Source organism: Dinoponera quadriceps, unplaced genomic scaffold (genome assembly GCF_001313825.1).
Source record: "Dinoponera quadriceps isolate SergipeBrazil2010 unplaced genomic scaffold, ASM131382v1 scaffold1527, whole genome shotgun sequence".
NCBI lineage: Eukaryota > Metazoa > Arthropoda > Insecta > Hymenoptera > Formicidae > Dinoponera > Dinoponera quadriceps.
This window is the reverse complement of record NW_014555734.1, coordinates 100,791-128,578: the sequence shown is the minus strand read 5'-3', so window position 1 is coordinate 128,578 and position 27,788 is coordinate 100,791. Positions and strand designations below refer to the sequence as shown.

The 27,788-nt window shown below is 47.7% G+C and overlaps 4 protein-coding genes across 4 annotated transcripts in view; 3 read left to right on the top strand and 1 right to left on the bottom strand.

The window, feature by feature from the left end:
• Positions 1–3,462, bottom strand: part of LOC106745281 — a 36,909-nt gene extending 33,447 nt beyond the window's left edge. Inside the window, exons 1-2 of the mRNA XM_014620745.1 lie at positions 3,378–3,462; positions 2,740–2,927 (exon numbers count right to left, since the gene is read on the bottom strand). The gene's annotated coding sequence lies outside the window, so the exon portion shown is untranslated. The remainder of the gene's footprint in view (positions 1–2,739; positions 2,928–3,377) is intronic.
• Positions 162–2,454, top strand: LOC106745283. The gene is made up of 3 exons (XM_014620747.1): positions 162–589; positions 1,254–1,420; positions 2,154–2,454. The coding sequence occupies exons 1-3, from the start codon at positions 520–522 to the stop codon at positions 2,421–2,423; spliced, it is 507 nt and encodes a 168-aa protein (XP_014476233.1). The 5' UTR covers positions 162–519; the 3' UTR covers positions 2,424–2,454.
• Positions 3,463–5,182: 1,720 nt separating the features above from the next.
• On the top strand, positions 5,183–8,204 carry LOC106745273 (G-protein coupled receptor Mth2-like). The gene has a single exon (XM_014620725.1). It carries the CDS (start codon positions 5,198–5,200, stop codon positions 6,650–6,652), a length of 1,455 nt encoding a protein of 484 aa, XP_014476211.1. The 5' UTR covers positions 5,183–5,197; the 3' UTR covers positions 6,653–8,204.
• Positions 8,205–13,825: 5,621 nt separating this feature from the next.
• The window catches only part of LOC106745297 (roundabout homolog 1-like), a 114,747-nt gene continuing 100,784 nt past the window's right edge, over positions 13,826–27,788 (top strand). Inside the window, exon 1 of the mRNA XM_014620781.1 lies at positions 13,826–14,933. Within this exon, the coding sequence (XP_014476267.1) occupies positions 14,867–14,933 (67 nt within the window). The 5' untranslated portion in view covers positions 13,826–14,866. The remainder of the gene's footprint in view (positions 14,934–27,788) is intronic.

Here is a 27,788-nt window from a genome sequence, read left to right as displayed (position 1 = left end):
GAAATGGATTTATCCCGGCGTAACTGCGCGATCATCGGCGATAATTAACCTCGGCACGATAAGCTTGCTGACGGCGGACAACATCCAGCGATAAGTTGATCACCCGTCCGGAAGTCGATAATAAAGGAGGACGGTAAGGACGGGAGGACAGACGCGCATACGCATTCCCGCGGTCGTAGGTGACGAGCGCCGGGGCTTTCGTTCAGATGCGTTTCTCGATTCTGACGTCGCCGGGCCGGTCGGTCCGGCCGATCCTCGCAAATCACCCTTCTCCGACCTTAGCGAATATTGATTTTGCGAGTTTCGAGGTTTCTGGAGCAAGCCCGACGCCCCGGCGACGCAGGCGCCGACGGTGACGCTGGCAGCATGGCGTAGCCGCTCGCTTGGACCACCGCCTGGGGCTGCCGCGACTTCCGCGTGCGATCTCCCCTGCCAGGATGCGATCCGTTCGGCGGAAATCGCGATTCGCTCCGAGCCGAAGACCGAAGTGCCGCCGACAGTGAACACGCTCCCGGCGAGATGAACGGCCACCAGGGACGCGTCGCCGCCACGTGCTTCTTACTCGTCGCGGCGATCGCTCTTACGAGCGGTGAGTATCGAATATTCACGACCCCTCGTCGGGTATCGGTCATACGCGGTGTCACCTCCGACCTGGTCTTCTCGCGATCCCGAAAGCGCGGGTAATTCTGACGTAACGCTCGAGTGATACGCTGCTCGTGATACTCCGTCAAACAGGTAGTCGGAAACGTCGGTCGAGTTTGTTCTATCGCGGTAGCGAGGTAGCCAAGAGTGCTCGGGGTTGCGTAGACTCGCTCGGCCCAACAGGTGTTGATTTTCAATTTTCAAAACTTTATTCACCCCGACTCGAACCCAGCGTCATTTTCATTTATTTGCCGGTTCGCCGGAGATATTGTCTGTTTAATGTAATCGGTGGATGACGGTACGATCGTTTTCACTTACTTTCGCGACGACTCGTGAGACCGGAGCGTGAAGTGTAAATTCGACTTTCATGTGAACCCGAGTAAATTGACATGAAAATAATAAATTTATCTTTTCAACATACTGTCTTCTATGTAGAGTAGAATGTGAGAGTACTTCCGTTGCGAATATGATCGAGCCTGTGCAAATGACAGTTGGAAATCTGACGCGTGCGACTCGCTTGAACTTTCGACGAAAATAGCCTGCGCCACGTTTGTACTTGTACTTGTTTTGTGTGTATATAATACACTGGGCTGGGGTTATCGTGAAAATAGGTCAGCTAATGTCAAAGGAGCATCGAACGCACGCGGCTTCCGAAAGAGCGAATGACTTGTGGTGCTATCAGTGCGATACCATGGAAGACGGCGACAAATGCTCCAATCTAACTAGCAATACCACCTCCTTCCAGCATAAGTGCTTGGACGACAAAAGGATTTGCATGGTAAGAGCTGCGAACGCGAAACACTTACGTTTAAAGTTGCGTTCACGCTCCGATCTTATATTTCAGTCTTTTTGAGTTCATCTTAAGTAGCTGTGCAGTCAATGAAAGGGCTTTTGTGGCAACTAAGACAAATTAAGGAGATCTTAAATATATAATATCGGATTATGTGAATATCACCCGTAAACTATCGTGTTTCGTTCTTCTCGTTTCTTTCTCTTTTCTTCCTTTTTCATTTCTTGCACAGTAAGAAACATGTATTTATATTAAAATCGGTCTTTGTTAAAATTTCTGTGTTAAATTTGTAACATACTCGTATGTTATTGTATTTATGTTATCTCAATATTTTGTGTTGAATCGATATTCAATATATGTAAATATTAACATATGTAAGCATTAAAATAACACACTTTATAGTGTCAATTAACTTTATAGAGTCGATATTATGGATGTTAAATTTGTATTAATTTATAATATAATATTTATGTTACTTTTCATCATATTTAGCTTGTGTTACATTAACACAAAAATTTGTGTAGGCCGTTTGGAACATTTATATGTTCGTTTCTTCATAAAATTTGCTCTCTGTAAAATTCCTCCCTATAAAATATTTTTCTCCGTGTAAATGCGGCGACCTGATCATGCGGGGCTGCCGTACGGCATGCCTTTCCTGCTTTTTTTCCTCGCCTAATAAATATTAAATAATCGATGAATATGTGAAATTCGCACGTTGCAGGTAAAACGTTTCTCCTACACGACCAGCACCGAGAACTCGACCTCCATGCCGCAAACATGGTCCTTGGAAAGGAACTGCACGAACAAATGCGACCCGGGATGCATCGTGATCGGCGAACGCACGAAGCTGTATGCCTGCACCGCCTGTTGCGAGACGCATCTATGCAATACCGGTACCGGTACTGCCAACGACCTAACGATCAAAGAAATCGACCTCCTGCTGGCCCTCACGCTCCAAGTTGTCCTGACCGTTATCATGTATCCATCGTGACAGTGTTAATAAAGACTCTAGTTACAATTTACCCCGTCGCCTCAGGCCAATCTAATAATTCGCCGATCTACCCGCATCTTGCGAGACACATACATATTTATAAATGTGAAAGTGTGATCGTATATTCTGGATTCCTGAATCGTGTGTATAGCAAAGCTAGAGAAAATATTTGCTTGAAATTAAATCGAGATGAAAAATGGGATTTGCAACTCTTACGACGTTGATCTCGCGATTCTGTTAGCCGTACTTCCAACTGTTTACTAGTTGTCTTTCTCTTCACTACGTTTCGAGTACGTTTTATTATTATTACACTTACTTTCGATCGCCGCAATTTCCCGTCGGTACTCAAAGGCTCGCCGAATTTTAATCGCTGCTGCTGGCTGCTACCAAGGGACGAAACACTATGGCGTCTGATCTCCAACTCAAATTTACCGTCCGTCACTTGTTCGTGAATACAGCTCCATCTAGTGCTGCGTATCGATACTCCGAGTCGAAGTCGAGTCGCTGTATTAACATATCGACAACGCATACGTGATTTAATGAAATTAACGAAATACAATTGTTTATTCTTTTATTAATGTAAATCGTTCTGTTAACGTAAATCGTAAACGTTAAAAACAATATCAGCAAGAATGAAGTTAGAAGAAGAAGTCATTTAAATTTAACGTTACTTCTAGTGTCTGGCCGATCTGGCTGTTCTCTTTCTGATTAATACAAGTATACCATTTTCCTTGCGGTCGGACACTGATTAACTCTCATTCGGCAATCATTAACGTGAACGACTAATTTTTCAAATTTCATCGCCACGATTCGTTCGAATTCGTCACGAATTTTGATACGAAGCAGCAATCTCCGTTTCGAATCAAAGTTACATCTCGCTCTGAAGCAACGCCTCAGTCGTATTAGTTTTCTATTTGCACGTCCTTGTCCCGTTCCATGATGAGCGATGTTTACCTTCGCGTATTCGCGACGCTCAGCAGTGTCCAGCCGTTGTCCCGATATCTTCGCTGTCCGAGAAGAATAAAATTGGATTTATTACGTGTAACAATTGCACTCATCGTGACGTTAGAACATTTCCTTCACTCGCTCCTGGGCTGCCCATCGTCAATACCTAGAAGCATATGACACCAGGAGGAAACAGGTTGCGCAATCAGCATGACCGCGCGTTCGAAGTGGTCGTTAGCTCCGTCACATAAATATGCGAGGTTTCTTCTTTGCTGTTCGCGATTAATTAGCTGCAAAGTCAATAAGCCGCCTCCGTTTTTTCGTAATACTGCGTCGCAAATATTTACCGTGTATCTCGTGCCTCAACGGTTGAAAAAGAAAAAGCCAAGGAGCGTAAGTTTGCGCTTGATCGATGTTGCGATCGATGACATTCGTCTTGAATTGATTAATACGATAGGTTGGTAAGACCATCCTTCCAACCGTATGTGTACACTTTGTAGAAATCTTGTAGAAACTGATTTTGTATGCAAAAAAATGTCCCACGTCGGTAAATAAATATTGCTTCGCAAGTCAGTTGCAGGTGAAATAATGTGAAATCTGTATACATGCGCATATACACATAGATATATGTGTGTATTAGGAAGAGGAAAAAGGGAAAAACCTGTATCGATAAATGCTGCGTGATAACGCTTCTCATTCCGAGATTAGCATCTGTAAACAAAACAATCCAGCCGTTATGATTGCAAATTGTAAACTTCACAAAAGCTCACTTCTGCAAGGATTTCCTTTCATTTATATTTCATTCATTTCATTGTTAACGGGAAAAATCCCTCCTAGTACAAATTAATATGTGATATTTAAAAGGCTAAAGATTAAAAAATGAGAAATATTTACATCGAAAGAAAAAGAATTGAAAACGAAATTCACAAATATGCAAGTACCTACAGCATTAATGTTCAAAAGACACTCTAGAAATGGCCGGAAGATATTCTTCTTGTTTTATATCTTGTTTTTATATGCCTTCAAGGTATCTCCAAAATATATTCTGAACATTTCTGCTGTGTGGGTATAAACGCAAGCGATATATCGGAGCTCAAAGAACTTTGTAATACCTAATTTAAAATATTTCAAAGACATCGGTCCATATACTGAACTCACTTTTCTCGATAAAAGTGCCTCTAAGAGTGACGTAGAAACTATCCGATTTACTGAGAAACCACATTTAAGGCATTTTTATCGATAAAAATGAATCAGAATATGGATCATAATAAATATCTATTGACTTATGATAAATATTCGCTAACAAAGACAACTTTATTGGTTTAAATTTACCATAAAAAATGCGGTGCAAACATATATGAAAACGGAAGTATCTAACAATCCTAAGAGGAACGTTAAATGTGAGTAACTGTAGTAACTCAGGGGGCGTTTAACAAGAATTTCTCAGAATCTTAAACAAAATAGATGAATTAAAAGATCCATCGATCTCGCCGTAGCAGTCAGGACTGCAACGCAAACGCGACCAAGTGTCCGGACGAATAATCGGGGCTCGGTTGCGAAAAGTAACCGCACGCAACGCCGGCGACTCACCGATGACGGCGATGTCGTAGGTAGTGGTGGTGGTGATGTTGAAGTTTTATCTACTACCATCGCGCGCTTTCCGCGATAAATACCGCTCAACGTTCACGCGCGCGTTACTACTACCGGGGAAGCGGAAGAAAAACGGCGATACTGCGCCGGCAATCGGCCGCCGGCGACGACGGTCGGTTGTCCAGCACCGAGGGAGACAATCACGCGCACAGTCGGAGCGAAGAGTCTCGCCGGACAGCATGCACGCGACGGGAGCGTTCACTGCCGTCGGTGTCACAATCTACTTCCTGTGTGTCATCTCGAATGCCGTCACTTACCCGACAATGAGCGCCATACGACACCGGGTCACGGAGGACACGCCGCCGAGGAAGTGCTGCGTCGCCGGTTACGCGTTCAACGAGGACCTCGAGTGCGTCCACGTTGAGGACCTAGGCAGACTCAACTACACGATGGACGATACCTGGAGGGCGCAACAGGAAAGGATCGCCACAGTGATCGTGTCCGCTGCGCAAGGCTTGAACTGTCACGAGGAGGCCAGCGCGTCCAGTAACCATCTCCGGCGCAGCTACGCGCCCACGTTCCACACGTCGACGCAATATTGCGTCGAGAAGATGACGAACGGTACGTCGGTGTTGGCCAAATGTCCCCCGGTGTCTTCCGGCGCAGCGGCTTTCTTCTTGACGTTGATGATGAGCGCGAGGAACAAAGTGAGCACGACGGTAATGACCATCAACAGGACGTCGGTGACGTCAACGGACACGCAGGACGTATCCAAGAAGGAGGAGGTCACGTATTGCAGCCACGGATTGAGCGCGGTGGTCTTCTGGGGCGCGCAGACCTACATGGGCACCAACGTGGCGCACGTGGTCCTCTGCATCATCGTCGTGGCGGTCTACCTGTCCGTGCCGGAGCTGGGCAAGAAGATATACAATCGCGCGGTGTTGCGTCACAACGTCTGCCTGCTGCTGCAGGGCTCCATACTGACGTTCCTCGCCTTCTGCGACCTGTGCGAGTGCCCGGTGACCGACAACTTCACCGTCTTCCTGTGGATAGCCCTGCAGTACTTCACCAACGCCACCGGCTTCTGGCTCAACGTGATCTGCTTCGACATGACCTTGTCCATCACGAGGTTCCGCTGGATGGCGGGTACCGCTCAGCGCAACAGCCGCGAGGAGTACAGGCGGCTCCTCATCTACGGCGTGTTCGCGTGGGGTAGCGCCCTGATCCCCGCCGTAGTCGCCCTCATTCTCGAGTACGTCCCCGGGATCCCGGAGGATTTCCCGCTAAAACCGAATTACCGTCACTACCGTGACGGGCCGAACATCGTGGTGAACCTCTACTTCTTCGGCATACCGCTGCTCACGCTCTTCTGGAACAACGTGCTCTTCGTGTTCACTACCTACAAGATCGTACGTATACAGAGGAGCACGGAGATAGCGACGCGAGGCCAGAACAACGCGCTGCGGAAGAAGTACTTCCTGTTCCTGCAGCTGTACCTTCTCATGGGCTCGCCGTGGTTCTTCGGCTCGCTGCTCGCGTGTCTCAACAACCTGGTGATACTCAAAGTGTGCCGGCTGGTACAGCCGATACTCTGGCTCCTGATGCTCGTCGGCCACAAGAAACTGCGGCGGAAACTCACGGACAAACTGCGCTGCTTCGAGAGGCGGACGGAGGCCAGCGCGATCAGCTCGTAAACGCTCCTTTCTCTCTCATCTTTCTCTCCGGTAGGGTCTGAAGAAGAGGGAGCGAGTGAGAGCGATGTGAACGAGCGAGACGGCGATAGACGGTGAATCAGCGATCTTCGTTTCGGATATTCAAGCGTCGCGGAGCTGAGATCGACGAAGACATGGGGATGCCCGTGATCGACGTGTCCTCGACGCGGTCGCGATTACGCAATCGCCGCGCGCGCGACGAAGAGTCCCTCCCTCACTCTCTCTCTCTCTCTCTCTTGCTCATTGTTGCGGCGGCTCGCGCAACTGCGCCGCTCGGTCATTTGCATTTTTTCCTTGCGCAATCCGGCCCCTTAGGAAACCCCCGTCGGGGAAAAGACGCGGGCGAGACGGCGGAGAACGTCGCCGCAATATCCGATGTACCGCGGCGCGATGAGTCGCGCTCGGAAAAACTCGAGTTCGCAGGATTACACGGCGGCGGCGGTGAGGTGCGAGTAAGGCTGGATAATAAAGGAGAGTCGACGGCGTCTGCCGACGTTTCCTGCCGTTTTAATTACCGTATTTTCTTGCCTCGTGTATACCGAATGACAACGACGACGACGACGGTGCGACACTCGCTACTCCCTATACTTCTTTTCCTCGATGTGTGGCATATTAAGTTGTTAGTGTATGACGTAGGCGAGAAGAGCGAGAGAGCGAGTATTTTGCAGGGAAATTCCGACAAATTCACTTAGAACACTTGGTCGATTCTTTCTTCGCCGATAGATACGTGTGTGCGTGTGTGTGTGTGTGTGTGCGGCGAATCAGCCGACCGCAAGCGCTAATGAATGCGAAATATATCGTTAGAACGTGCGAAATATTTCACTCGTGCTCTCATACGCCGATTTCGCGCCGAATATTATGTAGGTATAGAGGCTTTCGTCGTAAATATGTAAATATCATAGAGATATTACAGAAATTCCGATATCTAGTCAATGAGAGAATAAACGGGTCGATTAACAAATGTAAATAAGACTCGCCGGAAGGAATTATCGTGAAACGTGAACCCCCCTCTCTCTCTCTCTTTCTCTCTCGATAGCGCAATTACGATCGCAAAGGATCGATAGATAACAGCCTACGGGCAACGACTTATTAAAGGCGCATTGATTCGATGACGTTCGCGTTGTACACGGTATAACGCGATACAAAAACCGTAATTGTTAAGGTAATTTAAGGTAAAAACTAAAATAATTAAAGATAATTTAAGGCGATACCACACGATCGCGTACTTCGAAGAATATGTGATACACGTTGCATCACACATATGCGATTAATGCGAATAATATTAATTACATATTCGGAGGAGATAAATAGCTTTGGTGTAAATTAATGTATTACGTATTGATTTTTACGATCTGTAAACATAGAGAACGACTGAAAAAAGAAATCGTTATCATCGGTAACGTTCTTTTATGCGACATGAAAATTTATTTGGAAAATACGCTCATCGCGCTGCGAAAATATATTTCGCGAGAACTCGGGGAATTTTATCAGCATGAAAATATTCGCGAATATGTTCGCGATGAATGCTTTTAGGGCGAGATTTAAATGAATAAAGCATACGTTTAAATCGATCATGTCTTTGTCTTGCATACATTATTCTTATTCCTAAAAGGAAAGTACACCTTAGTTTTGTAAAATTACGTAATGCTTAATGTTATTATTGCTACAATCGAAGTTGTCCCTGATTGCATATATATATTGCGTGTTTAATGATTGAATATATACCGCCAAAAATGATTTTCATTGTGGACATTATAGTTATTTATCCATCGTATATATGATATAAACAACATAATTTAATATCAAATATTTTGTTTAAAATGCTGTTTTCATTAGAATAAATTATGTTGTTTGATAGAAAAACAGTATTATTTATAGGGAATAATATTTAGTTTTCAAAAAAAAAATTTATTTCATTATGTAATAAATACTGTTCAACTAAAACAAAGAAGTTCTTTAATATTTTTCCAACATAGTGTAACTCGTTCCAAATAATTTATTACTTGTGACAACCATTATAATGTTTGCATAACAATACAAAAGAAATATGCAATTTGACGTAAATATTTATTGTTTGAGTAGCCAAACAATTCTGTTTGTTGAATGAAACATCCGTTTATTTGTTCCATGCCAAAAGACAGATTTGTTTCAATTTAAAAAAATTTATTAAATCCAGAGAAACTTTTATCTCTGCGTGTACATGTGTCGTATTACGGTAGATGTTTAACGTATAATACATGTTGACACTCGAATATTATTACCCTCTTGATGGATTTTCCTCATAAGACCGTTAACTAGAAAGGCTTATATTCCGCTAATCCCCGTAAGTATGTGCGGACGTGTCGTGAGTCATCGCCTGGATATCGCCGCAGATTGCATCAATATTTATACCATGTCGTTACATCGCGTGTACACCATGCGGATTCGTGTATGTTATTTCGCGAGAAAAAAAAACAAAAGCTAATTTATTCGCGTCAACCTTTGTTTTTCCAGTGTGCGATTTATTCCTATTTTATACGAAAATCTTTCCGTCACGTTTGCGACGTTGCGCGCGTGCACGCGATTAAACACGGAGCACGAAAAATATCGTACACGAAATAACAAAAGCTGTCAGCCGCGAATTTATTTATATTACAAACCGCTTTCAAACACCGAAATTCGTACGTACAGACAGGTATAGCTTGACAGTCATTATGTCCGACTGGCTGTCCGAGTCGTTTACTCTCAGAAACGATTTCCATCCCGCGGATCCGCCGCACGGTACGCAAGATTACGATTTAGGCGCCTTGAGGAGCGACCAGCAGCGCGAATTGAACGAAATGAAAATGATCACCCGCAGAGAGAATGAGATTTACCTCCAGGCTCATCCGGAAGTCCGGGCTTTAATCGCCATTTTGCTAAGGTGAGCCGCACGTATATACGTAACGCGCATACATCACGAGCTGGAATGCGCCTGATATATCACGTACGTAATTTTCCTCAAGAATCTCTCGCTCCTTCTATCTGTCACGTGCATCACGGAAATATTCACCCCGTACCAATCACTCGTATGTAATAACTTCTCGAAAAGAAAGGACAAATGTACATGTCGATTATGTGACTCGCTCGATGCGCGATGAGAACATCTGCACATTCGGTATTAAGGGTGCGTCGTTAAAATCGTCCGCAGACACGTCCTATCGAAGCAGCCGCTCATCGATATTCCCGAAGTCGTGGGGACATTTTTCAACAGATCGCGTCGTGAGATTGCCGCTGACCTTTTGGATTACTTCTCGTCCGCCGATGAACGACCGGATATAATGGACAGTCTGCGATGGGAATTATTTCGGACGAACGACCGCATCAAAATTCCGGACGGTGACTCTTCGAGTTCGCGAATCTCCGATTGTGTCTCATGCGACTGTAATTCGTGCGGTAAAATGCTGTAACTTCTGATAATTCTGTCTAATTATTCGATCCGGCGCGAGCCGGCGTAGACGAGCGAGAGCTCAGCCTGCTGCCTGTTCGTACGTGTTCAAATCGGTCACGAGTTATGGGAATCGGTGATTCCTGGAAGCAAGCCGAGCTGCTTCCAGGAAGAGCCCCGAAACGCTCGGCCAATCACGGCGCTCGCTTCCGCGACGGACCTGTTCGAACAAGTCCAAAGCAAGAGATCGTAACATGAGATAAGAGGTAAACACAACATTATTACAATGATATTTTATAATATGTAACGTTTACAAATATATAATTTTTCGTGTTGTATACAACATCACCGTTAACAATATTTGATTGAAACATTAAAAATAATATTTCTATGATTTTTATATTTAGGAATATTATATTATCAAGTAACAATTTAGAAACATTTGTGAAGAATATTATGTCAAGTGTTTGTAAAATCGACATAAAATCAGTGTTTCAACATTTAATTTAACATTTCTCGGAACTTACACTGAGGAATCTCTACGACGCGACTACGTCGGACGGCTTGAGAAATTACGAAAATGGCATGATTACAGTGGTTATAACTATTACGATTACCGAGCGAATTATTACGACAAAGGTGATATTATGGGTATAATTATCGTCTTTATGGTCACAATCACACGGTGAAAAAATTATGATTGCGCGTAATATTGCGCGCGTTATTGCGCGCTTACGCAATGACTCGAGATTCTTGTCTGTCCCATTTTCTTAATTATTAAACCCACATACATATGCTTTTATGAGTGTGTTCTCTCTCACATTCTTCGCGCTAGTTAACCAATAATAATATGTCTCCGTTTACCACACCCGTTACTGTTAGATTTCAAGTTAGATTCATTCGCGATCGTTATCGTACACAAACGACAAGATCTTTTTGATCATAATTCGATCGGAGATAATTTTCCCGTATAATCTATAAAGAGGATGCAGGAGTTAATATCCCCGTATCCTCTTTATAGAACGTCATGCTTCTCGCTTTCGTCAAATTTGTCTGCCTACATCGAAAGCTTTTGTGCGTGTCGTAGATATGCGTGACTTTCGCACAGTTACGCGCGCGCATACATACGCAGCGTGTGACGTGCAACCGGTTATCCTTATTAATTTGAACCTTATCTCATTCATTAAACGGTCGAACAAGCGACAATGCGAAAAACCATTAGTCGCGATTAACGCGAGCGCGCGCGTGCACGGTTGAAAAGTAATGAACGCGTTATCGATTAGATAAAAGCGGAGCGCGAAAAAACGCGAGAATGCAGTTACGGCCGAGTTACCTGACAATATTCAGCGGCGATATTTATCTGGTCGCGCTAACGACAACGCTAAGCGGTTATCTCGGGGGTAATACGATGGGCGGTTTTCTAACCGCCTATCCGATCGCCCAGTATGCAGTCGGCTCCAACTAACTGAAGTTAATTAAATTTTGTTTCTCTATCGGGACGCCTTGTCGAACTGTTGCTTTAATGGCAATCTCTTAATGACCAATCCCCGGCGTCGATTCTCCTTCTCGGCTGAGAGTCGGCGGAGACGAAGTTTCCGCGAGGCTCGCAGACGAGTCGAAATAAGTCGCATTGTCGGCGAAAAAGCGAACCGCAGGCGTCGATTGGAAGAGTATTATCGGAGTAATTAATATCGAATCGCGTACCCTGCAGGAAACGTTTTTGTCGTCGCATCCGAGCCGATCGGTTATCTCGTGACGCGATTCGTCGCGGAACCAATGAAATTAACCATTAACCGTATGTACAAAAGCGATCGTACCGCCGTGTAATGAAGTAACGTATACCGTTACCACGCGGTACGCTCCCATCGACAGTTTCCGGTTACTTACCGAGTTGGGAGGGGGGAGGAGCGGGGAGAAACGGGGAGCTGCTCGCGATTGTTTGAGTAGCCGCTGGAATTCCGGTGCGAGTGTCACACATTGTCCTTTCATTCACGTTGCCACCAGCCGTGTCTTCCGATCACGCTGCAAACACGACTGCCGAGGACCATCGTCGCGTCTCTCGCATGTTTCACAGGCGCTCGTGGATCCTCGCTTTCCGCGGGGGATTCTCGTGAATAAATTCCCGCTGCGAATACGAATATTCCATAAGTGCGCGGAGAGATACACGACTCTCGGCTGAGCGAGTTTTCCAAAAATCCGCACAGAGAGAAAGAGAGATACGCCGGTGTAATGCATACTTACGAATCTAAAATATTTGCTGGGAATTTGTCGGAGTCTGCTTTCCCGGAAGCTCGACTTGCTCTTCGCGAAAGTCACGTGTTTACAAACAGAACGGCGACTCAAATCGAGGGCACAAAAAAAGAATACGTAAAATGCTACATAGTTTCAAAGACTCGGAAAAATCGAGTTTTTTTTTCATTTTTCGGCGATTTTTTCGCGAAAAACATAAAAAAAAACATTTTTTTCATTCTTTCTATAGTTTTTGTGAAAAAGCGGTTTCTCCAAACAGTATATCTTTGGTGATCGGTAATTCCCATTTCTATCATCATGGTTTAAACCTAATCAACGATTAATCCAAAGAAATTGACGAAACGCGTTGATCAGTTCAATTAATTCGCCAATGCGATTGATCAATTTCTTTGATGTAATCGTCTATTAAATTTAAACCATGATAGTAGAAAAGGGCGCTATAGTCGACGAAACTCAACGGGGAACTGTTTAGTACGTGACACTGTCATCTTTATATTCTCTGTCGTGACTGGTTGATAAGTTTGCTGCTTAAATATTACAGCTTGCGTTTTCATGTATGTCTTTCACGTTAAGAAGTTTTCTATTAGCGATTGGCGCTCTTTCTCTCTCTCTCTCTCTCTCTCTCCGTTCATGTTCATACATATACACAAAAAGACGTAGTTTGTACTCTGACCGCGTGGTCGATGGGCATCGCCCGACGGTGCGCCGGTGAGCCGCTTACATTAAACGCGATGTTGCAATGGCGGCCGGACAGAGCCGGCTCTACAGACGCGTGCACCCATAGCGCCGCGAGATAAACGCCGTGATCAATCGCTTCATCGATCGGCATCGTCGGAGACTTCAACGCGGTCTCGCCACTCGGTGTACCGGACACAATTAATTATGCCCGTCCAACAACCGGAAGAATCGATTTCCACAATGGAATCAGATAATCCCGCTTGACTTCTCTCTGAGTTAGAGGGTAAGGACACGCTTTACGAGACGGGTCGTACTTGATCGGCGATACGTGAGGTCGCCCTCACAGTTCAGTATCCATGATGTGCCACGATAAACTTTGAGAAGATGCTCGCTCCCTCCGTCGAATTTGCTCTGGATCCTTTCTCCGAACTCGTCCGGATGTATCGAAAAGTCGCACCTATATCGGGATAATCACATTGTTGTTGCTAATGGTCCAAAACGAACGAGTCCGCGTGTACTCGCGGAGGCGTAAATTCCGACGGAATCATCATTAAGAACGGAACAAATCGGATAACGAGGCACCGATTTTAGCCGGTGAGCGGTGACTTTTCCGTGGAAACGGCCGGGCTGTCGGGCGATTAAAGAGAAATCAATTTTTCAACTTTGCACGGGGCTCCCGGCGCATCTAGACACAGATTTGCGGCGCGCGCGCCCTGCGCTCTCGCGGTCTCGGCCGCGCGCGGAAGCGGCCGAGCGCGGCCGAAGACCCGCGTGGCGCTATAGGAGACTCAACGAGCGGCCAGTCACGAATCGGCCTTCGCGCAGGCGGTAACGTCGCTCCTCGCGGCAATTCGTCGCGTCGTCTCTATTTTCATTCGCGCGATACGACCGGCGGCTGCGCTGACACGTTTGAACGGTCCGTAGAAACGAGAGAGTGATAGATTATCGGGCGATGGGCATCATCCGTGAGCACGATGCCGTAGTTCCGCGGGATTCTCGGCCTCCTTACGTCTCTCCTGCGTCTCACCGACGAGATTAACGCGAACAATTTCGACGAAACATCGCGGAACATCAATCAACCGATCGACCGACCGACGGCTGATCATCCTCGTACTTGTCGCGTGACCAACGACCGACGATCGCGCTCCTCGGGGATGGAACGTAGCCTCTCGTCGCGGTCGCGCTGCGAACGCGACTGTTGACACCGCGCCGACAGCGGTAGGCTCTCCTCCGGCTGACGGAGCCGAGCTCCCCGACGACGGCGTTGTCAACACGTTGTCCGGGTGGCGTATCGATCAACCGGCGGTGAGCAAGCGTGACAGCGGTTGAGCAAGCTTCTCTCCGCAGCATTCGGCCGTAACGAAGTGCGAGACGACGGAGCGGGCTCGAGAGAGAGATATTACCCCGGCGGCCGTCGCTCTCTCCGGCGTTTCGCGTCGCGTCGCTTCCGCGTCCCTGTGCAATGGCAGACGCTCCGCAGCGAATCGCTCGCCCCGGCGGTCCTCGACGAGCGACGGGAGAAGAAGCCGCGCGCGAGTTCCGTCAATGATCGACGACGGCTGATCGTATCGCATATCGATATAAACGCCGAAGAGTGCCATTTGCGAGTCCGTTGTGTACCGCGTAGACGCGCAAACGAGCAGCGGAGAAGAAGAACGTTGTTGGAGCGCGTTCTTCGAGACGACTCGACGATGCGCGAGTGCTGATCAGCGCGCATCCCGGGTAAGCCCCCCTCCCCCCCTGAGCCCTGTCGCCGTAGTCACCGTCGTCGGCTGTGCGCGCGCGAGATCACGCTCCAGACACCACGGAGAATAGAAAGAGCAGCACGCGCACGGGGTCAACCCTCGGATATATTAACGAAGATGTGCATCGGCGGTGGATTGATCGATCGGTTGCTCTTGTTAGCGGCGTTCGGAATCACGGTCCAAGGTATGCGAGATCCTCTCTCTTTTTTTTCCTTTATTCTTTTTTTTTCTCTCTATCCGATTCACCTCCGCGCGCGCTTTGTGTGCGCCCCCCTCTCCCTGGCGCGCAACCCTTCGCATTTCGGGTCCCCCTTCGCATGCTCCGCTTTTACGGTCTGATGTCGTCTCNCCTTCGCATTTCGGGTCCCCCTTCGCATGCCCCGCTTTTACGGTCTGATGTCGTCCCCCCCCCCCCCTCCCCGCGCGTGCGAGCGCGTTGCGTCGTTGTGTAAATAGTATACGGGGTGTCCACGCGCGACAAGGCAAGCGAAAGAACAGTGGACGATCTCGATCGGCGTTTTGTAAACGGGATGCCCGCCGTCGCCGCCTAGTTCCCACGGATTCTCTCCCGATCGGTTTCATCGCTTTCCGTGACGGCGGCGGTGCGGATATCCCATTCGCATAAATTGATTCGCGCACACCCCTCTCGCCCCGTTACGTTGTTTCGTCGATCGTATTCCGCCGAATCCCCGCAAATCGAGTTCGCGCGGCGAGGGAGAGGGCGCACTTTCCGTCGGGGATTTCGGTCCAAGTCGGCAGGAGAGCGCGAGTGCTTGTTTCTGTACTCTCCGAATAAAATAAATATATACATAAAAGAATAAAAAATATATATATATATATATTGCAAGATATTCGAATAACTAGTAGCCTCTGTAGGTGCGGATTTGAAATCCGTTGCTCATCCAGGCTGCGCTTCAAAGTTAACTGCAGGTACTGAAAATCTATAGTTTTTGTTACGTATGCCATAGATTTTCAGCGAATGTCGAAACGCAGTCCTAGACATTATAAATGGCGAAGTTAGCGCCTCTAGGGAAGGATTAAAAGCGCGCGGAGTTTCCTCCGAAAAGTTCTTTTCCATCTGAAGCTGCGATTTAGTATAGATCAGTTTTCAGACTAATTTGGTAGAAGTGAAATATATGCAGGTGCTACCTGCGTGTGAGGCACTGTATAAACGGCGTAATGACCACGAAAGGTGTAATAAACACAATTATTGACTGTTAAACTATAATTGATTGCTAAACTGAATCATCGGTTATCGACGTCCTGCAACGCTCACTTATGCTGTTAAATAATACGGTGGCTTTGCATTTGCTCACAATTATTTATCAAGGGTATAATTAACCATTTATTAACGCCTATATTTATTACTTATATTCTGGAATCTCCACTGTATAAAATGCAACTATTGCGATATATGTGTGTGTGTGCATGCGCAATCGTAATTTTTGTGGATGTAACATTAGCGAATGTCGCACGCTTTCGCTCCGCAGAGTCCACTTACTAATTTTAGTTTTACTAATTGCTTGATCGTGCGATATGTAAATATAATGATGCATCGTCGATTGAACTTGAGCGACGTGTAGTCGTTGAGACGGGCAACGATTATTAAAGACTTCCGAAGAGAGAGCGCTTTCGTGCCTCCACCAACACTTCCATACGCACGGGCCCCGGTATCATTCCGGCCGAAATCAATTCCGTTAGCCCCTCAATTACTTTGATGGGGGCACATCTGACCCCGATGCGGATGGCTCGTGAGATATCAATTTTATCTTGAACTCTGACTCGTAATATCCTCCCCGCGTGTGATATATGCTCTTCCCTCGTCTCGATTCTTTTATCGCCTTTGATTAATGTTTGTACTACTTATTCCAAAAATGTCGTGCGCTGAAAACTCCGGTATATTCAGTAAGTTACCTCGGGAAAGAGGTGTCCTTCGTGCAGCGAAGACAGAACGCGGAAATGTTTTTCTCTCTCTTTCACGCGAAATCCGTTCCGGCATATCACTCGAATTAAGTCTGTAGCGTCCACGAATTAGAATTGCCGGCGGTACGAACTATTTTTGTTCCTTTCTCTTCTCTTTTTTTCCCCACTATCGTAGTGTAAAGAAGCGATCGCAGTGTATAGAAACGGCGCTCTCTCCCGTTCGGAATCGAGTTTATGTTTTCGCTCAAACGATCGGCGCGCCGAGAATATATATCCCGCGCGGTAGTATTCGCGCCTGTAAGCGTTACACGTTACTTTACACATCGAGAGCGACCGATACCGGGGGTAGGGGGAAAATAAGAAAAACAAGATCCGACGAATATTAAGGGAAAGTTTCGTCGGACGGGTTATTTATTTTGCCGGTTTCCGTGTGGCCGCGTCTAAAAATAGACAACGATACGCGCTGATACGCGTAGGTTTTTCGGCGCTCTCTGTTTTCGTTGGCGACGCCGGTGTTTATCGTTATTCCAGTGTAACGCGACGTATCTATTCTTACCTATTTTTTTTCATTTCCCCAAGGTAGACAATAGACACACACACGCACACCGTATTCAATGATTCCGCCCTTAAGCGATCTCGAATTGAGAACGAAGCCGGTGTATACATTGTTGCGCGAGCAAATATTTCCTATTTGCTGAGAAAGGTGTGCGGCCAACTTCTTGTTGAACGTAGACGCTATATTGATTTCCATATAATTACGCGCGTGTGCTGCGAAATAAGGGTGAACGGCACGCGACGATTATGCTAAAGCACGTTGGACAATGTGTAAATGATAAATTAAGCTAAGTTTGCGCCGTTCTGTAATACCTGAGGTAATTCCGCTACTCTCTCACCTTCTCTCTCTTTCTCGCGTCGATCATGCTCTCCGTTCTCTCGTTTCCGCGTCTTTCTTTTTCTCCCTTCTTTCCGTCACACGGTCGCTCACCTTTTATCGCGAGTCCCGATATAATTGTTGCCACGTTATTGGTTGGTTATTACGTGGCGCCGAGAAGAACGATCGTCTCGGTCGGAAACACGTTTTAAATGACCATTACGGAGCGATTGATCCGCTCACGGTGCGATTAATCTACTTCAATCGCTATGGCGCCGACAATGCGTACTAAAAAATCGCGACCGAAGGAGAGGCTATTTTCGCGCGCGCTCTTGAGTGTCTCGGCGCGTTGACGCGTAATGAAAACGTTCGATTAAATGCGACCGCCTAAGAGATACGTACGTTATCGCGATTGAACGCGACTCGATCGTATTAGCCGCGCGCGCGAGGATTTCTCGAGCAATAATTACGAATTAATTTCGCGCTTTCTGCATTTTAAATTGTACCATGTATTTTCGCGCAACACGCGGCACTCTCGAAACGTTACGCATGCACGCACGCGCGCGCGCGCGTTCGTGTTGGTCAAAGGCGCGTTTTGCAAAACGAGCGAAGACCCACGGGTCGGGGAAAATGTCGGGAAAACGGCTTTTGGACGACGCGAATATACACGGGGGATCGTGGCACGAAAGATGCAACGGCATCCGAATTTTCACATCGCCGCGTAGTTTTACGAGGTATTTCCCTGGCCGGCGCCGCCGAATCGCCGCGCTCGACAGAAACGCGCGCGCGCCGCTACGTCGATACGCGCGCTCCCCTGCCTTTTACGTCGGCAGACATAAAATACGTTACCGCGCGCATTTTTTTTGTCTACCGTACTGAAGCCAGCATACTTGCGATGAAAGTGTTTGCAAACTAGAAACTACTACCATAGTCGTCGTCCCGTCGGCTAGGCGTGGTTATCGACGCCACTCGATTTCGCGCGCGATGACTTCGCCGATCCTCGGACTTTATATCGTCGTGATAAATTATTCGTTTTAATCACGCTGTCGTGTGATTTAACGTTACGCGCGCCCCGTGGTAATGCGCGCCTTCTCGATTTAACGTTCGGCTATCGTTCGAGAATTGTTATTATTATTATCATCATTAAAACGTAGCGCGCATACAGTCGGTGGTTTTGCCACGCTTTTGCCTCAATGAACATCGGGCCGCCGATCGTGAATCTTCCCCTCAAGTGTAAACTCGCGAGAAGAGAGAGAGAGTGAACAATTTCTAACTCGCGAGTACTTGAAAAATGTTCGCTTCTCTCGAGTTCGCGCGGGAAGGAAAGATTCACGATCAACCTCCGGAAACGCGTGCGCGATATCCGTTGGGAAACTTTATCTCCTGAGTATCACCGGAAAACAAATTCCCCGCTATTGAGTGCAGATGCGTCGCGGAACTAATCGAGACAAAAACAATGTCGCGAGCTTTCCGCTGACTGCATGTTACACGCTGGGTGTTTTTGTGAAACACAAGAGCCCGGGTGTTATAGCCCGCGACGCGTGACTCGTTGCTCCAATTTGCTTTTTCACCTCTCGTTCCGAGTTTCTCCGAGTTGTCGGCCTGCGTCGACGGGAAAATGTTCGTCGGCGATCGGTTAGCCGCGGTGATTCCACCGGGTTGACGTCGCGCGGTTAAATCGAGACAGGCGCCCGGGTCGGGAGTCACCGCTCTCGTCGTCGTCGCCGCCGGGTCGTCAAAGGTTAGCACCATGAATGCGCACGCTACGCAGGCTAACGCAACGCGACGCAACGAAAGAGAGAGAGAGAGAGAGAAACACGAGAGGAGCTACGCTCCGCGTGAACCAGTTCCAACTTTATCGATGCACCCGCACTCTCCCGGGATATCGCATACGGCCGGCGAGCACAAAAACGGCATGCGGATGAATAATTTATGACAAAGACGGCCACCACTAGGTTGCCGGTTCCTCTCTTTCTCGCTCTCGCGTCGGACGACCACGACGAACGGTGGCTACGACGAACGCGGACGCGCACGAATAATTAATCACCATCTATAGTAGGAATCTAAAGATAGTGTTGCGCGACTGACTGACGTGTACATATGGTCTTTGTTCTGCGGCTCGCCTGTAAAAAACGGCACGCGGGCGATGCCGAGAGTTTTGCTCCGCGAGGACAGGAGGCCGGCTTAACTTGTGAAGGAAAGAGAGGAAAAAAAGTGGGATATCTCTTTCTCCTCCCGCGGGTGAAAGTGTCGTTTCGCGTAAAGACACACACATACTCTCTCTCTTTCTTTCTTTCTTTATCTTTACGTCTTTATCCGCCTCTCTCGTTCTCTCCCGCGACATTCGCCCACGCCCGTCTCTCCGTATTTTTCACGCGACGTGATATATCCGTGATACCACGCGATTAACCGACGTCGAACTGCGTGACAAAGCTCGATCAAGCTCTCGCCGTTCGCCCGGTCGACCTTGCTTTCCTCGCTCGGAGTTACTCCCCTCCCCCCTCTCTCTCTCTCTCTTCCTCTCGAAGTGTTGCAAGTCAAACTAGGAAACCAGCGTTACGAATGTTGATACGTGCGCAAGATTCGTCGCGAAATCGCCGAACTCTCGAAAATATGTCGTGTCGATGGAGGCGAGTCAATTAACTCGCACACCGCACGTACGTGATTGAATGCGATGTAAAGACGGATATATATAAATATATATATATATATAATGGTTCGATCTGATTCTGTCTGATATGGTCTTTGGCATGTTATATATAGATCTGAATTATGTAAAGAGAGCGCGGCACGTCGTATACAGTTAGTTGCACTCGTGTCACTGATTAACTCGGTGAGTTTGGTTCCAGTAATAGTGTTCCATTCCGTCCCGTTTAAGCGAATAGGAAATAGACCCGATGGAAAATTACGAGGCCTCCCGGCTCAAGCGTTAAAGAGGAGAATATGATGCGATGTCGGCGGCGGCGGCCGGCGCTCTCGGACGAAACGTTCGTTACTCCCGAAAATGCGCGCATACCTGAAAAATTCAGCTGACCCCGAAACGAGGTCAACGGAAGGAAAAAAATTAAATCAGATTTCTAAAGTCGTGTCATGTACTGCTTCTAATTGCAATTCTCATGAAAATACGGATTGATGTGACAAAAAACCCGAGTTGTAACACGAGCTCTTCAACAAGGATCAGAAATCGTCGGGGGGAGGAGGGGGGAGGGAACGGGGCCAATAGAATCGATACCTTCTCGCATGATGGAGATATTTCTACCAACCGAAATAACAGATTGTTGCTCGCGCACGCGACTGCTGTCGCTTTTCTCTGTGAATTTCGCTTTGTCAAAGCGAAAAGAAAGAGGTCGAAAAAGACAGAATGCATAAAGAGGAAGTAAAATCTCCCCGGAGCCAGAACAACAAATAGAACCGCGCTCCGTTGCGCCGAATCGCGGTATCGGAGGGCAGACATGCGTTACCTCGCGGCCCGATGCGAACTTCGTGGAGCACCGTGTGTATCGAGAGAGAATTCCGAGGTATACGGATGAATATGGCGAGAAGGAGAAATAACGGAATGGGAAGCCCGGAGAGTACACGACGTTGTCTTTCGCGTATTGCGGCGTCCGCGGGAGAGGAGAGGAATGTTAGTTACTTCGTCACACTCTCCGTCGCTATCGCGCCTCCTCGTGTGCGCGCGCGGTATCGAGCACTCCGATGAAATATGCCACGTGTCGTTAGCGATGCATTCTCGCGGCCACGTCCTTTACTCTCTCTCTCTCTCTTTCTCTCTCCTCACTCTATCTCTCTCTCCCTTTTCTCTCTTTTTATTCGCCATCTGCCGAGGCGCATTCGCTCACAACACCAAGCGAGGAATCTGCACGAAGACTAAAAAGGGCTGATCGCGACTCGCTCGAAGGCCCGTTCGCCCTCCTTCCCTTCCCGCTCGGGATGACGAGTGACTTCGCGTTATCTTTTCACGGGCCGCGCGACAACGTACGCGGGCGCGCGCGATGATGCGCCCGGTGAATCCGAGTCGTGGAAATTAATCGCGAGGATGACGCGTCTCAGAATGGGAGGACGGTGTTATGCGTCGCGAGGTATCGCAATGAGCCTCATATATCCGCGCGGTTCGCCCGGATATCTCCGGCACCGTGTCTTCTGGTGGAATCAAAAAGTAACTAAGTGTATTCTTTCTCCTTTTCATGTCACACTGTATCATCGTATCGTTTATATACAGGAGAAAGGGTGTAAATATTGAACGGGGTGGTAATATGGAACTCGCATTTGTGCTGATACCATTGCTTGAAACTATCGGTAGTTACACTCGTTAGAAACATTAGGTTCCGTTTAAGAAACGTACGAGAGCGCTGGTTAAAATGACGCAGCATTTAGCCGTGTAAACGAATATTCTCTTTTAGGAAAACGTGATGTAGCCGCAAGGTAAAATTTAACAAGGTTTAATTTAACTTTTTTCATACATATATTATTGAGTGTAAATATTAACTCTTATGTGTCGGATAGTACTAAAGTTAAAGTGTGAAATAGGTAGGTTAATTACATTTGTTGTAAATACATGGGCTATATTCAAATTTATTATATTGTGTAGAAAATTACTGTTGGTTGTAATATGGAACGTCTCGTATTGCAGCCAGTGTGGCAGTCTTATATTGAGAAAGAGGATTTTTAAAGATAATGAAAATTAAAAAATATTGTCACACATAGTTTTACACCTAAAGGTTACATGATCCATTCTCTAGTTATTCTGTGAAAATGATATGTTTTTATTGTCCTTTTTATGTAAATAAATATATTGAAAACGCTTGATTAAATAATAAAAAGCTCGTAACACGTAAAAAAAGGTTTTCTCTTTAATTTATCTGCTTGTTTCATATTAACACTCCGATTTGTGTTAACAAAAATATACGTACGGTCAGTCACGGGACAGTCGCTTTTTTCCGATAAGTTTCGCAACGCATCTCGTGTCCAATAGGAAAATGTATCTTTTGAAAATTATTCTAAAACCAATTTTTTTATTAAACGCGGGATGCGTTCCGAAACTTATAGAAAAAAAAATATTGCAACCGTCCTATGACTGACTGATCACCCTTTTAATAGTTGTATGCTTGGTTTTAATGATACGTGTATTCTGATGTATGTGCTAACGTTATTAACGATTATTAATTCAATATTTTAAACTACAGTTTTTCTTTAACATTTGAAGTCGTTCCATAGTTTAAAGGTTTACACTTTTTCCGCTACAGTAATCACTCAACTAAAGATATTATCAGCCTGTAAGACCCAATTTACGGGAGTTAATGAAATAATTAATTTAAAATATAAGTAAATATTAGTAAGCTTAAATATATCAAATTTATTATACATATATCATGTGTACTAAACGTTTCGGTTCTTCCGAGGATCTTTTTCGATATACAATATTGTTTATGTCCACATTATTATATTACGATTTGCAACAATATTCTGTTACAATATCGCTAGATATTAATATTTATACAATATATTAAGAAATCATTGAAATGAGAGGGCGATGTCCATTTTATCCCATAATTAGCACGGCCCCTGACAAGATTATTGATGAAATTGGCGTTTCCGAGATTACCGAAAGCATCTCAAAATTGATTAGCTCCGCTGACGCGTGATATCGTTCGATCGGGAACACCGTTTGATCGCGTCGAACGGCGAACAAAGGGTCGGTGTGCTCGTGACATAGCCGCGAGCGGGTGATTGGAAGATGGACGAAATCGCGAATTTTTCCGGCGTTTCGCGCGTGCAATCGCCGTGAAAAATATTAACAGCCGGGAGCGCAGGACAAGCTTATTCCTATTCTGTGACTCTTAACGACGGTTTCGGTTATTGTTACGTCGTCGTTGCGCGCAGGTATAACATATGGCGGGAAAACTGCGCAACAACACTCTAGGCTAGTGACATTGTCGTTAAGAAGTTACAGAATCGGACTGTAGATCGCGAACATCTCTCCCCCCGTTCTCCCCATGCCGGAAATTTTAATGGGGTGACGAAGGTGACGGATTCTCGCGGCGGGTGCGCCATGCGCCGCCAGACGTGTGTGCGCTACGCGGATTTCACGTTATTTCATTCGTACAATGGCGAGAGATTCTCTCGCGGCGCTGTTTTAACCGTGGAATGTAAAACAGCGCCGCGAGAGAGACTTTGCGAAAGGTACGACAAATCCGAGAATGTAAAGCGTCAGCGGCGGAGGCGAACATAGTCTCTCTCTCTCTCTCCGCCTTGGGCGCTAAAGCACCTCTCGTAGCCAGACGAGAAAACGTCCGCCTCGTTTATTTGACGTGCCACGCGATTTGATTCGCTGGTAACGCGAAAAACCGGCACTCCGCGCGGTGGCAAGAGTGAGAAGTGTTCCGTTATAATGCGGAGGACAACGGTTCGAAAGTGCGCCTGCAGTTTCATCGAGCAGTGCCATCGACAGCGCACGAAGGGAAGACGCCGATCTTCTATTGTGGAATACCCGCGCGACTACGGCCATGATCGTCAGGAGTAATTAAAAATAGACCTCTGGAAAACGGCGTATTCCCCCCGCGAGCCCCGAGATTCTCCACGGGCTGTTGGGACGCGCGCGCTCTGAAAGAAAGCACTGTTTAAAGCAGCGTGCGATTAGACGAGAGCGAAAGAGGGGGTGAGTGCACGGACGAGCGAGAGAGAGGGGAAGAGCGAGAGTGAGATGGGCAGGAAGGGGGGGGGGAGAGGACGAATGAGTGACACGCACGGCACATCAAAGAGACTAATTTAACGAAAGCGGACTAGGAGAGACCGCGACGCGACAGGAACCGACTGTTCGGAGCAATAGCTACGTTTTCGTTACGGGGTGACCCGCCGCGTAACGACGACGATGGCGGCGACGGCGACGAGCGAGAGATCGCGAAAGATCGCGCGATATATCGGACAAAGGAGTCCGTTGTTCGCGCGCGTTGCAGGCCTTCCTTCCTCTCCGGCGCGCCGAGAGATCCGTCGAGATGTTTTCTGAACTTCGCCCAGCAGCCGGCCGGCCCGGCGTGAGACTCCTTCTTCTTCCCTCCGTCCGTCTCTCCCTCTCTCGCTCGTTCTTCGCCCGTCTCCTTTCGCATTCTCTCTTGCATCACGCGCTACTCTTCCGTCAGAGTAGCTCGCCGCGTTCCGAAAGGGCATATTAGGTCCTATTATTTCGCGCGAGTACCATTACGGATATAATACCGCGCGCCGGCCGGCCGGCCTCGTCTCTCTTTCTCTCTCTCTCTTTATCAAGATCGAGTACGCACACAGATGGTTCATATGAATGCGTCGCGAGAGGGTCGCGGAGGAAGAGAGGAGCGCACAAAGGAGGGAGAGAGAGGAACGGTGTGAAAATTTCGTCGACGCTCTTCAAGATACCGATCGCGGTAATGTCGTAAAATGGAAAGCGAACGTGTTAGTGCCGCTCGCGAGCACGAGCGCATGGGGCCGCCGCCACCGCCGCGTCTTCTTGTCTCTTTATCGATCCGATACGGCGTCCTAACGAGACGGCGGCGGCTTCCCACCGCGCGGCCGACTCGCGCGCGTTCGGTCAAATTTTCCTGGTGACTCTCCCAGGTTGACTCGTGAGCGCGCGTTTTCCTTCACCGCGATTCCCACGTCGAGCCAGCCTGTGCGCCTGTCGAGACTCGCTCGTTTAGCTTGTCAAGCCGATCGAAGAGAGCCTCTCCGTTTACCTAGCTGTCTGTCTATGTGTCTCTCTCGCCGGCGGTTAGAGTCTCTCGATCGATGCCTCCGGGATCGTCTTATTAACCGCGCTATTATTCCCTGTCGCGTGATTCGCGATTAGCGGCGCCTTTAATATTCGATGTCGCACATTACGCGGCGCGGGTGGCTCTCTCTCTTCGTCGAGAGGCAAAAGGAGAACGGCAACGCGGCGCGGATACAGCGGCAGGACTCATGAAAGATGTACGGCCCGAAGGTGTCTTCGACCCCGTTAAGTTCCCTTTCTCGGCCGTAAGGGCCGAAGATGTGGGGTGCGAGCGGAGAATCGCAGGGGGAAAACGCACGATCGATAAGAGCGCCTCGTAAGACAATTTCTTCTTGGGGAGGCGAGACAGAGAGAGAGCGGCTTCTTTCCAACCATCGCCATTTTAGGTACAGGTGTATGCGTGCGCGCGCACGGGAAAAGAGGGCGAGAGGGTGCGAGAGAGGAGAGCCGGCTCTCTCTCTCTCTCTCATTTTCTCAACGCGGGAAGGAAGAGGCGAACGAACGAGCGAGTGAGGTCCCTTGCGGGAGCGAAAGGGGGCCCTTCGAGAAACGATCGTGTGCCACGTTAGTCTCCCCGAAACGGTCTTATTTTTTTATAAGTTTCGCCAACCCCGAGCGTCGAAGGAAGGAACCCCGTCGTCGTCGACGTCGGAGGGTGCGCGCCGTGTTAGAGAGATTCCCTTCTTCGTGAACGAACGGCAACTGTACGAGGGCTACCCTCTCTCCCTGGGAACGTGACTAGTCCTTATAGCGGGTGAATCGTTTCACCGCCGTCCTCTCGCGTCATTTCGCCGCGGCGAACGTGTAACATCCACCACGGGATGTGCCGCGGGAACGAGATGGAGAAGTACGGGAGAAAGAGAGGAGATCAATATGCAAACTATTTCGATAGAAATGCAATAACAAACGTGAAAGCAAGCAAAATCGGAGAACACACGTTCTCGGACAGGTTCGCGTATATAAAAATTGCGCGGTGATGGACGCGTGATTCGCGCATTAGTGTACGTTTGTGCGGCCGGGAGCAGGTCTCTTTTCTCCCTTTTTCTTCCCTTTTTTTATTTGTTCGATCGCGCATCACTCATATACTACTTTATTGCGTCTCAGCCGCTATTGCGTTCGCAATCGACGTACCTGAGTACGGATTTGAAGCTCTCCAAAGCGCATACCGAGTATCGATAATACGCTATCGCGCTCGCGCTACCCGTAATACCCAATTGAGTACGGGCTCTCGAGTATTTCCAAGTTCGCGTTGGGCATTGGTAATCGATATCGGCTAGATATCATTGCCACTTTGAGTTCTTTTGACCGGAGAATCCCGCAGTTTTTTCCCGCTGTGTGCCATCGTGAAATAACGTTTCGCGACGTGTACGTGTTCCAACGCGATGTAACGCGATGTTTCGATTAATCATTCGCGCGCTATCGTCAGCAGAAGTACAATGAATCGCTGGCAGCGATAGATTCTCTCCGTTTCTCTTGCGCCGTGACTAGCGATATCTCACGAACGAATAATCGAGCGTAGTAAAGCGCAATAGATAACGAAATCCCTCTCTCTGTCTCTCGCGCGCTCTCCTCCTTCCCTCTCTTTTGTTTTTCAGTCAATTAACGGAGATTTTACCTCGCTCTTGACTGTCGATTTAATTAATGTCGACTAAAAGGAGCCGCTCGCAAATTTCGTTAGGAAACGGACCGCTCGATTTTTCCAAAGGCCGATTATTCTCTCTTTCTTTCGTTTAAAACCGATCGCGTGATGCATCTCGCCGTTCTTCCCTCGGCCATTCTCAGGGAAATCAAGCCGTTCGTTAGCGAACCGGCGCGACGGTAATAATTTCCGCGCATAAAAGAAGATAACGATCGAGAGTGAAGCTAATCCGCCGGGGCCACCGAATTAAAATCACACTATAAACCGCCGTAATTGAGTATTTCTGAGGCGAAAGATCCTTTTGGAAGCCCGCCGAGGAGGAGACGGACAGAGCTCTCTGTCTCGTTCGTCGTTTGCGCGCACCCACGCGGCACGCACACGTGCGTACACGCGCGTATGCACGCGTTTAGCTGGAGCCGGTCTTCCTCGCGTCTCTTTCTTTCGGTTCGCGCGCGCGTGAAATACGCGCCGAGTCATCGCGCAGTTATTCCTCCGTCTATGGTAGCCACACACTATCGTCTTCATCGAGAGAATCGAGGCGGAGAGGAAGAGATCGAGAGACTGAAAGACGGAAGGAAATAAAGAGCAGCAGACCGAGGGAGAAGGACAGAAACTATTGTACCAATCTGAGCGCACTCTCGTTCGTCCTCCTTCCCTCCGTGTAGATCGATCTAACGGTCGGCTCTCGGTCTTTCTTTAGCCTCTTCCCACTTCGGACTCTTCCCCGCCAGAACAAGGGAGGAAATGGCGAATTAGAGCGAATGGGAATGATAAGCGCCAGAGAGAGCGGTGAGAGAGAGAGAGAGAGAGAGTGAAATTGGGAGATGGAGAGAGATAGCGGCGGAGCCACCAAACCGACGGTAAATCA